General features: G+C 40.7%; 1 protein-coding gene across 2 annotated transcripts in view; it reads right to left on the reverse strand.

Moving 5' to 3' along the window:
• Positions 1–7,801, reverse strand: part of retreg3 (reticulophagy regulator family member 3) — a 30,153-nt gene extending 22,352 nt beyond the window's left edge. Inside the window, exons 1-2 of one of the 2 annotated variants that reach the window (XM_084329564.1) lie at positions 7,699–7,801; positions 4,400–4,704 (exon numbers count right to left, since the gene is read on the reverse strand). In XM_084329564.1, coding sequence (XP_084185690.1) covers positions 4,400–4,677 — 278 coding nt within the window. In that variant the 5' untranslated portion in view covers positions 4,678–4,704; positions 7,699–7,801. The remainder of the gene's footprint in view (positions 1–4,399; positions 4,705–7,698) is intronic. The other variant, XM_084329565.1, reaches the window with a different exon arrangement.
• Between the last annotated feature and the right edge of the window lie 4,782 nt (positions 7,802–12,583).

Here is a 12,583-nt window from a genome sequence, read left to right on the forward strand (position 1 = left end):
GGCAGAGAGAGAGAGCGGAGAGCCTGGCGAGCCCAGTGGTCTAATCAAATAAACGCTGCATGCTTGAGCTGGGAGAACAGGCCTGCCCCCCCCCCCCCCCCCCCCCCTCCCCATCAAGGCCACAGATCAGTGATCCATGGCACGATATTATCAGGGTTGTCCCAATTTTGCCGAAACGCTGTTTTGCACGATTCAATTATCCCCTGCTGCTGACTACATGATCTTCAGTTTAATTTCTGTTTGTTCTGCATGACTTCGTTTCAAATCAGGTTGTTCAAGTTTACAGTATATCGTCGTCACACATATAAGGCACATGTACGTTATATAGTGAAATGCTTGGTTCTGTGTGGCCCTCTTGAGATTGTGCGTCATACAGTAAAAGAGTAAAGACCAAACACTATACACAAAATATACAAAACTAAAATGTACAAAATGTGGTCTTGTTTGGGATTGGCTTGACGTGTAGTCAGCGCCGGGTCTCGACCTTTTCAGTTAATGAAAAACAGAGGGGTGCCTGTTCGCAACCCCCTCGATAGTCGAGCATACAGACACAGAATGGTGGGCTTTGACATATAAAGTATTGATTTTTTCCTGATTGTTTATGTTTATTAAAGGATCCCCATTAGAGACGCATGAAAGAGCCTCTAGTTATCCTGGGGTCCATGTTCAGAAGTTAGATGGCTTACCGGTGCTGATAATGTTCCGCAGTAGCATTAGAAGACTCACCGGTCATTTCTTTTCAACCATTAGCCATGCCAGATGTTCATGCATGAAACCGATACTTGTCATGCACTTGTCCTAATAAACTAACCTACACTGTAACACGCAACACTTTGATGAACATTGTTACTCAAGCTGGTAAGAGTCGTGCCCTTCCTGATGACTTGTCGTACAGAACTTGTAAGTCGCTTTGGATAAAAGCGTTCGGCTAAATGACTAAATGTAAATATAAAATGTAAATGTCCTGTATGAACAGCCTAGTGCCAGACGAGCCACTTTATTCTGAGCAACCTGCAACTTTTTCAAATCAGATTGTGTAGCCGACGACGACCAGCTAACAGGGCGGTATTCTACGGTCAGATATTCATCATTTCACGAGAAAGATGGATCTATGCCAAAGCTTATGAACATGATAATGTATTTGTATCTCTCTCTTCGTGACCCCTTTATTCCGTGTGCTTCACTGTGCTATAATAATTATGTTGTCGAACGGCGACCTCGACACAAAAGAGCCCCACTTGGTATTGCACTTTGTTTACATTCATTGTTTTTGTCGTCTGATGCGTGGCATGGGTTGGATCGCTACTGCTGGTGACACCTCGGGCTCTGCCGAGAGAGGTCTGGGGTATTCCCAGTATAAATACAGCTGCAAGCAGCCTATACAAGGGTGCAAGCCAAATCCCTTGCATGCATGTTATGACTCATGAACTGGAAAAACAGACAACAGGCAGCGACAGACATTACTGAACAACTTCTGTATTGGAAACTAAGTCATGCCAGTAAGTTCTGATGTTCATGTGGTCATTCATTGCATGTATTGTTGGTCTATATAACTTATTGTCAATGTCAAGTATACTATTATATTCTAGTGATGCACCGATGTGAAAATTGTGGCCAATACCGATAACAAATATTAATATTGCTGTTCTGGCCGATACCGATATTTACCAATGCCGATATCTCTGTATAGAAAACACTTTTTTATGATAATCAAATAAAGAGCTATTTTCCTAAACGCTTTTTTTTTTTTTTTATACTTATTTTCAGAAACTACTGATATTTTGAAACTATTTAAGGCCAAAACATGTATAAAAAATTATTAAAAAAAGGGGATTAAAAAATTATAATTATATTATTATATATATATCGGCCCATATCGGACCGATACCGATGTATAAAAATAAACTGCCATATCGGCCGATATGTCGTGCATCACTATTATATACGTATTGTTTATGTGTCTTGTAAGCCCTATGGGCTGGGCATACACCTGTATGTAAGACACGAACATAAAAAACATCAATCAATCAAAATCCACAGATGTAGTTTGTTTACAGCCCCTTTTTCAACCGATTCAGCTGGATAATTACGCAAACTCATAACTATGTCCCCTAAAGATGTGCTGCACATTTTGTTAAAATTGGTGCAAGAACACAAAATCCAGGAAATAATTTAGGAATTGTTTTTGTTATTTACCCCAAAATAAAAATTAGAAATTTTTTTTTAATTAAACATTTATTTCTAAATTCTAAATGGAAATCCAATACGGAGGACATTAAGGTTCATTGAGGCAGAATTGTTCATCGTGAGTTTAATGCCTGTGTGTGTTTTATTGGTCCATCAGCATGTCACAGGGTTCTAAATGAACAGGGGCTTGGGGCAAAAATGCCCTAAAAAATGCATCATTATGCCCTCAAAAATCAGTTAAGGGGAGGATGGTACCGGTATCAGTTAAAACGTGCTCACACTACAGGAATTTGATTTGATTTGATAGATATTCAACATGTTTGATATTCCCGAATGAGCAGATCAGATTTAATCTCGAATCAGATTGAACCTTGGACTACAGGATAATCAAGCCGTTTACGATGAGTCTGAAACCAGAAACGCCAATGTGACTGTCTGGAGGGAGGGCCCCATCCTCATCTAGTCTGCAGCAGCCTTGAACTGCAAGCCACACATCAGACCAAAACTACAGAAAGTAAACAAAGCACAATACCAAGCAGGGCTATTTTGCTATTATTACAGATTCTGCCTTTAAGTGAATATAATATTAATGAATTACTTAATTAATAACTTTACCCCCAGTCTCACCTGCATCATACATCAGGCAACATACAGTATATAAAATGAATCCGTGTCAGATAGTATGGTATATTCTGATAGTATAATCAGATTGTGCAGCGGCCCGCCTGATCTCAAACCTACCGAAGTCGGCCCATGTCACCCCACTTCTTAGGGACCTGCACTGGCTCCCCATTGCTGCACGAATCCGCTTCAAGGCCCTCGACCTAGCATACCGTGCGGCAAAGGGAACCGCTCCCGCCTACCTCCGGTCAATGGTCTCCAACTACACACCCTCAAGACCCCTACGCTCTGCATCTTCTGGCCGCCTCAGAGGCTCAGACCCACTCCTATCCGAGCTCCGGGAGGGTCATCAAAGAGAAGTCGCCTATTCTCAGTCCTTGCCCCACAATGGTGGAATGAACTACCCACCCCAGTTAGGACAGCCGAAACACGTCCAATCTTTCGCCGTCGACTAAAGACGCACTTCAACCATTATCTGATTTTTTTTTTTTAAATAAATAAAAATCTAACCCTAACTAACCTTACTGTCATGCACTTGTCCTAATAAACTAACCTACACTGTAGCACTCAACACTTTGATGAACATTGTTACTCAGCTGATAGAGTTATACCCTTCCTGCTGACTTGTCGTACAGAACTTGTAAGTCGCTTTGGATAAAAGCGTCAGCTAAATTACTAAATGTAAATGTAAATGTGTTCAACTTGCAGATTAATTGATCAGTAGCTAAATGGATATTAGCAACGTCAATAAACAATGTCAGAGATTGTAACAGTATTGTCACACTGTACAGTTAGAACCCTGTTCTGCTCTGCAGTCCCATCTATAAATAGCAACACTAGAGAGCCATCTGCCTCGTCTTGAATGGACCGGTGGACACCGGTGGCCTTGTGCTGCAATATGAATTTATGTTGCTTGCGGTCACTTGCGGTTTTCATTACGACCGAGGGTAACCTCTATATATAATATTGTTGGTATTGTCGATTGTGTGGGATGATCGGAGTTGCTTAACCCTTTCACCGCCGCACTACCAAAACGGTTAACCTTTTCACCCGTGACAATTCACAGAAGGTTAACCCTTTCACTGCCACACAACAGCAGGTTAACCTTTTCACTGAGACAATTCACAGAAGGTTAACCCTTTCACTGCCACACGACAACAGGTTAACCCTTTCACTGCCACACGACAGAAGGTTAACCCTTTCACTGAGACAATTCACAGAAGGTTAACCCTTTCACTGCCACACGACAGCAGGTTAACCCTTTCACCGCCACACGACAGAAGGTTAACCCTTTCACCGAGACAATTCACAGAAGGTTAACCCTTTTCACTGCCACACAACAACAGCAGGTTAACCATTTCACTGCCACACTACCAAAACGGTTAACCCTTTCACTGAGACAATTCACAGAAGGTTAACCCTTTTCACTGCCACACAACAACAACAGCAGCAGCAGGTTAACCCTTTCACCGACGGTTGTGTGATAGTAAAGGGTTAACCCTTCTGTCGTGTGGCAGTGAAAGGGTTAAGCACTGACATCATCAGGCAGCGACGGCACTACACAGCGTTATTATTAACCGAGAACACTTACCAGAACACAACGTTGACCACCGTGTACAACAGCACACTCTGGACGGGTCGCTCCCACAGCATGACGGACTGCAGGTAGGTAAGCACCGGCTCGTAGGGTCCCAGCCTGGCCTGGAGCGAGGCCTTGACGTCCCGCACCGTGCCGTCTCTCTCGCTGGAGCACGGGCGACTCCTCAGGCAGACACTCGGAGGAGGACCGTCCATCATCGCAGCAGAGCCGAGGTCTCCCACCATGGTCGCGTCTGCCATTGCCTCAGTGCGCGCCATCTTTAGCAGCATCAACGGTTAGCTCCTGTAAAGTGAGACCTTAAATCAAAACATGAATGAATGAATGAATGAAAACTTTATTTAACAGATTGCAGAATGGGTACAATACAGTACGGCTCAATACACACAATTGTTAAGGGGATGCAGACCTGAGAAAGACTTTCGTCTTGTTTACATCAGGGTCCCCCATTTTCAATTCATAGTGACATTTATGACATATACAACATACATGACAACTATGGCATAGGGACATACACGACATACATGACAACTATGGCATAGGGACATACATGACATACAGTACTGTTACATTTGTGACATATATGATGATGTGCAAATATACAGTAATGTTACCCATATATCCTAACAGGGATTATATATACATATGATCTTATACCTTAATCAAAACAGTGTGTGTGTGTGTGTGTGTGTGTGTGTGTGTGTGTGTGTGTGTGTGTGTGTGTGTGTGTGTGTGTGTCAGTGGCGTCGTTAGCCCTGGGCTTCCGGGGCTTTAGCCCCGGATGTTTTTCTCCTAGCCCCGGATCTAAAAAAAAAAAAAAAAAAAAAAAATTGTTTACATTTTTTTTTTTTTTTTTTTTACTTTTTTTTTTATGTCAGCATCCCCATTGTCTTTGCTGAATGTTTGTTAGTGTTTGGTATTTTTTGTTGGTTTTTAGTACTTTTAAACATTTTTAGTAAGTAGTTTTCATTTGATCCTATAATTTTTCATTCACCGATTTGTGGACTTTTTTTTTAGTGTCCTGAAAGGCGCCTTATAAATCAAATGCATTATTATTATTATTATTATTATTATTATTATTATTATTATTATTATTATTATTATTATTATTATTATTATCATCATCATCATCCAGGAGGGAAAAGACACTTTGGATAGTAGGGACTGCATCTCTGCCTGTCCTGACCAGGAAACACTTTGCAACTGTGATCTCCTCTGGCAATAGTTGGATATTGTAATGTGTGGCGAGGGGTTGCAGCAATTCCACTGAGAGAAACTGGTCTGAGGCTGGATAACATGCCTGTATGCCTCTCATAAGTTGTTATCCAACTCATGAGAACCTGCTCTCAAGCTCTGGATAGAACAGTCTCTGTCTCAGCTGATCTCCTGAGCTGAGGTCTGAGCTTGTGCCACAAGATGCCATTACATATGGCCTTTGTCCTGTCATACATGTCCACTGCCATCTCTGAGGTGCGATAACCTTTGAGTGTGTCCTGCACTGTGCTTTTAAATAGTACAGATAGGTATTGAAGATGTGCACTTTAACGCAGCAGCACCTGGAGCCTCCATACCCATGTCCAGTGTCCACTGACAAAGACATGCTCATGATACTGTGATAAACTATAATAAGCTTTAATCGAACCCTGGTTCATTTCCTCGGATAGTCCGGTTGGTTTGGGGTGGTGTGAAAGCTCATTCACTCTTGCAAGTGAACCCTGCATTTGAGATGTGAATGCAAAGCGGACCAAAGGCAGGAAAATACCCAAAAATCGAATATCTTTTTTATGAGACTTTTTTTTTTCGATTGCTTAAGCATGATTTTTAAAACGGGCCCGGTGTTTCAAAACACACAATTAGCACAACCACACACACAATTATCAGAACACCTCAGATCCTTTGCTAAATTAAACACTTGTCAAAACCATACACTAATTTAAAAAAACTACATTTTGTTACTATATGAAACACACGTTTTATATGACTTAATTCTGTTTGAACCAGTTACTCACACTGCTGTGCTTAACCTAAAACACATTTAGCTATTCTACTTCTCAGTGATTAGAGTACTGTAAGTGAAGTACGCAGAGAATGTGCAAATATACAATAAATTCACCAAACACTACACAAGACCAATGCTGTAGACTGATGAAAATATTATTTATTTATCTACATATACCCAAATCAATGATGCAGACTGCTGGAAAAAAAACATTTTCTCTCCATATACCCAAATCAATGATGCAGACTGATAAAATTTAAATAGAGTACAGAAAATACTAGACATTATCTCTTTGCCTAGCTGGATCTGGCAAGATACTTTTTTGCTCTGTGTATTGTTTTGCAAAAAGTGTGAGGCTGACATTGTGCTTATAGAGGTGCAAATCTGGGCCTATGTTTTGCTCCTTGAGTGTAATGTTTTGATAATTGTGTAATACTTTTGATTTGAGTGTTTATGCAATTGAAGAAAACTGTAAAGACTAGAGATTAACTGTTTATTTCTTTTGTACATAGGCTGTGCATATGTTTGTTTGTTTGTTTATTTGCTTATGTGTATGATTCTTAACTGTTTTTATTTTGTTATTGGTGTATATGTGTGTATGTATGTACAGTATATGTATATATATATATGTGTATATATGTATATTTGTACTCCTGTTGGGGCCTCTTGGACCAGATCAATGTTTTATCTGGCTAAATAAAGGTTAAATAAATAAATAAGAAACTGATGATTTGGTCCTGTTAACTTTGAATTTTCTATGGGGACTGCCCAGATCCCTCTCATGGACATGGACCTCACTTTGAGAACCTCTAATGATTCTAGTTCTTCAGTATTCATCTCTAATTACTCAAAAATTGCGTATTACTGTGTTTAAAAAAAATTGGGGGGGGGGGGAACCCCCCTCCACCCCCCTGGGCTGAAGCCCCCAATGTTTTCTAACCCTAAAAACGCCCCTGGTGTGTGTGTGTGTGTGTGTGTGTGTGTGTGTGTGTGTGTGTGTGTGTATGCGTATGTGTGTGTGTGTGTGTGAGAGACTGGGTGTGTGTGTGTGTGTGTGTGTGACTGTGTGTGTGACTGTGTGCGTGTGCGTGTGCGTGTGTGTGTGTGTGTGTGTGTGTGTTAGACCAGCTAACGTTACACACTATCATCATGCTAGTCTAGCCAGCTAGCTTATCTAACGGTAGCAGCACACTACACTAACACTGCCGGGCGAGCACGTTAGCTAAGTAAGCCGTTTTACCTTCATGACTAGTCTATAAAGCGAAACATTCGAAGACAGTAAACTGACACTTACTATTTATTCCGTCATTGTTGTTGAAGTAGTGTGGCAGCGGTCTGTCTCGTTATTATTCTGTAGATATGGCGTCACCTGTTTTTCTTTTAGCTGAGAGAACTGAGACACACCGTGTACAGGCTGGCTGCGGACCCACGTGGTGCACTCTGTTGTCCAATCAGAACACACACAGACTGGCTGCGAACCCACGTGGGTAATGGGTTGTCCAATCAGAACACACGCAGCGGCGGGACCTGTCTAGTCGTCGTGACGTGAGCGCCCCTAGCGGCTCTGTGTGGGACAACTGCACCTCTCATGGAGCCTCCACCCTATTGATTGCTTGATTGATTGCTTGATTGATTGCTTGATTGATTGATTGATTGATTGATTGATTGATTGATTGATTGATTGATTGATTGATTGATTGATTGATTGAAAACTTTATTAACAGATTGCAGAATGGTACAATACAGTATGGCTCAATACACACAATTTTTAAGGGGATGCAGACCAGAGAAAGACTTTCGTCTTGTTTACATCAGGGTCCCCCATTTTCAATTCATCATAACATATATGACATACAAGACAGGTAGACAGTACTGCTACATCTATACATTTATGACATACCAGATCTACAAATACAGTACTGTTTGTGATACAAAAAGAGTCTTGTGTATAAACCCACCCCTATCTTATCATCATTGGACCTATCGCGGTGCATCGGCATGAGATACCGTTTTTTTGTGAGTTTATTGTATTACTTATTTTATAAGATGTATACCAGTTATGTGAGTTTGAAACCTATACTGTAGCTAAATACATTATGTACTGAGAGGAACTTCAAATTTAATCTATGAATGAAAGAGAGACTGATAGAACAAATTAAAACATCTGATAAATGCTGTGTACAGTAGGTCTACATAAAGCTTACTTAGATTTTCAAATAGGCACAAATGAACGTTCAAGTAATTTCCACTCTATATCAGCGTGGCATTAGTGACATGTGTGTTGTATAGAGCTCGGAAGATGGCCATGTTTATTGGCTGAGTAAGCCTGTATTACTTACTCCTGGAAGCCATCAATCAAGCGAAAGGTTGTGTCAACTGGAAACTACAGGCGTCTAGTTTTACGAGGCGTGGGAACTCCTTTATTGATGTAGCAATAAAAACAAGTACTGTTGAAAATGTTTAAATGCAGATATAAACGGGAATTCTTGGACAAGTATGAGTTAGAACACACTCACTTTAAACAAACAACTCACTGCAGCACCCACTTTACACACTTTAGAACACCTAAACACACTTTACACTTTATATTTATTGGTAAAGGATTTGCACTACAACTCGTACACCTTACTGTAAATTGTACCTAAATTGTACCTCATCCCATTTCTGCTTTGCACTATATAGTATTGTATATTAGTACATTGCATAGTATATTGTATATTGTATGGTAACTCAGTTACTTCTATTCTGCATCGAACATTGTACATATGTCTATACTGAACACTGTGACCTCATTTTTACTTCTATTTTACATGCTATACTATTTTATTTCATACTTATCTTGTCTAACACAGTCTCTGGAGCGAAACAGTAAGAAGCATTTTGTATAAAAGTATTCTGTACTTCTGTATGACAACTATTAAAGAAACTTGAAACTTGAAAATAACGTGAACTAGTATGTTTGTAATTATTTATTTATATTTTGCTGTAGTGGATAGGTATATTATTTTTTATATTGATAGATAACTGTAACGTCTGGGCTTTCTGGAAGCTCTGCTGCCCTCCTGGAATTCTCACCCTGTCTCTGTAATTATCCCTGATTGTTGTCACCTGCTTGTGTTTTGTGCCACTGCTTCTGATTGGGTCTGCGGGCTGTCTCGAGGCCTTTATAGTAAGGAGAAAGAGAGATGAGGAGAAAGAGCGATGAGGAGAAAGAAAGAGAAAGGAGAAAGAGAGAGATGAGGAGAAAGAGAGAGATGATGATATAGAGATGAGGAGAAAGAGAGGCGAGGGGAAAGAGAGAGATGAGGAGAAAGTGAGAGATGAGGAGAAAGAGAGATGAGACGAAAGATAGATGAGGAGAAAGAGATAGATGAGGAGAAAGAGAGAGGTGGGGAGAAAGAGAGGTGAGGAGAAAGAAAGAGAAAGGAGAAAGAGAGATGAGGAGAAAGATAGATGAGGAGAAAGAGATAGATGATGAGAAAGAGAGAGGTGAGGAGAAAGAGAGAGGTGAGGAGAAAGAGAGAGATGTGGAGAAGGAAAGAGAAAGGAGAAAGGAGAAAGAGAGATGAGGAGAACGAGAGGTGAGGAGAAAGAGATAGATGAGGAGAAAGAGGTAGATGAGGAGAAAAAGAAAGAGAAAGGAGAAAGAGAGAGATGAGGAGAAAGAGAGAGTATAGCATGTCTGTGAGAGTCTGTCACCTCTCTCTTTGTGTCGGTTCTTCAGCAGTGTTACTGGGAACAGCCGTCCACGGGCAGAAGTCGGATATCTCGCCCGTTGTTATTATTTAAAGTTATTTTGCTTAAGGTCGATAAGTCGGATCTCTCACCGCCCTATTCTCTGTTGCTTTTCCTTATTTTGATTCTCTCAGTACTATTCTTTTGTCTTGCTAATGACCTGCTTTGTAAATATATATTATCGCTCAAAGTGTTTCTGATAATAAAATAACACATATTCGAGAAGAGCAAATTATCTCCGTCTCCTTCTTCCGTGCTACACAAGAATTCAACATTTCTTACCTGGATTCCTAACAGATAACTTATTATTACATATTAATATGATATTGTAAGGAAGGGGCAGGACCAGATAAGCGTTGCTTCTTTCTGTCTCTTCTCGAACAAAAAACATTTGTCTTGAGCTATGTGTTGACAATTGCTTCCATGTCTAGGAAGATATATTTTATTTTATTTGTATTTGTATTTGTATTTTTTATTTTTTATTTTAGTTTTATTTATTTTTTGTTATTTTTTGTTATTTCAAGTTTGTGTGTTTATGGTTGTTCGAGATAAATAAAGATCAAATATCAAACTCAATCTGAGCCTAGACACTGTTTAGATTCACATCTCAATTTCACTCAATTCTCCACTCCAGAACCAACTGCACTCCTCAGAAGTGAAGCCAGGCTGAAGAATCCCAGAATCTCGCCGATAAAAAAAGGCAGCAAAATAATCACTACACAGTTCAAATACATTCAACCCCATTTAAACCACTATACTATTGTTTTCTTTTACTCTTCATTAACCATTGTTATAATCCCTTTTATTACTCAACTGTAATCCTTTTTTTTTTTTTTTTTTTTTTTATAAAATAGTCACACTTCACGTCTTCGTCTTTTTCTCAGTCAGGAAAATCAACATTGATTCTCTATGGAATCTCCAGCCAATACCTTGCATTGACTTAGCCTTAGCTCATTTAGCTTGAATTAGAAACAGGTACTTTAATTACATATAGTAACAGACTCTGTTTTTACCCACATTAACCAGTGGCTAACATACCTCAGCGTACTGCTATACTGTTGTTAAATTAGCAATATATAATATTATTAGCATTTGATAATAGATCAAAATAGAGGCGTGGCGATCAGAATTCAGTGCGGTTGACGTATTTCCAGTGTGATACATCTAAAACCCTCTATATACTGTACTCTACATTCTCTGTATTTATACTTTGTTGTCCATAAAAATGCATCGAATAGATATTGACTTTTATTCTGAAAACTTCCGACAGGAAGTCCAAACGAGTCTTGTGCAGAAGATGTCAAAAGTTGGACACGTGGCTTCAGTGTGTAGCAGACGTCAGCCAGGCTGTCGGTGGAGCAAGACGGCAGTGAGTCAGTGAGGAACCAGCTGAATGTGTGAACTGTGGGGGTGGTGCTCACGAGGTCGCTTGAATGGATGAATGAATGAATGAAGTTTATTTCGGGCCATTTAGCATGTATAAAAAAAAAAAAAACATACACAAATCAAATTACAAGTTGGCCGAAAAGGTTAGGGCTGAAGCTACACGCTTGTAAATGCCCTACGTATATACACATCATCTTTTTTTTATTTATATTTTTTTAATCTTTTCCCCCCTCCTTTTTCCTCCGTTTTTCTCCCATCCCAATATTAGTCGTTATGCCAATTCCCAATCCCCTTCCTGGTCGCTGCGCACCTACCCCCCACAGTCGGTCTGGGAGAGTGGAGGCTATCACGTGCTTCCTCCGACACACGTCTAGCCAATCAACCGCTTCTTTTCACCTGACAGCGCGGATTCTCACTGAGAGGGTGTAACGTGTGGAAGGATCACACTACCCCCCTTAGATCCTATCCTCGCTGAGCAGGCGCCTTGACCGAACTGTAGGAGTCGCTGTTTACAACGACCAGGACCCACCCACCAGCTTTCCCACCCCTAACACTGACAATTGTATTAGTGTGAACGGCCAGCCAAGCTGGTGACAACCCCGGAGCTGTGAGCTGGATTCGAACAGGCGAATCCAGCCGCTCCGGGGTTGGTGACGAACGCAATCTCCGTTACGCCACCTGACCGCCCCCACTTATTGTGTTTTAAGTATACCGTGCGCGCCCTCTTAATACCAGCTGCTGGGCAGAGCGTATGCCGCGTGCCATCGTGTAGAGTAGTCACAGGCGTGTGACTGAGTGCACGTTTAGTGTGTAAACAACATGTCAGCTCGAGTGGCTCATAAATCAGGAGTGTGAATAATGAACAGCATAGCATCCCATTAGTCAGTGGGTGGTGTTGTTTCACCTGAGATCTCTATTTTGTGTGTGGGGGGGGGGGGGCGTGGGGCGTTGGGAGTGTGCAGCTGATTTATTGAGTTATCGTTTATTGAGCAATTCTTCTTATATTGTTTTGTTTGGTTTGTTTTGTGGCCACAGGTTTTTGTATTATTTTGCGTGCC

This window comes from Notolepis coatsorum (genome assembly GCF_963971535.1).
Source record: "Notolepis coatsorum genome assembly, chromosome: 14".
NCBI lineage: Eukaryota > Metazoa > Chordata > Actinopteri > Aulopiformes > Paralepididae > Notolepis > Notolepis coatsorum.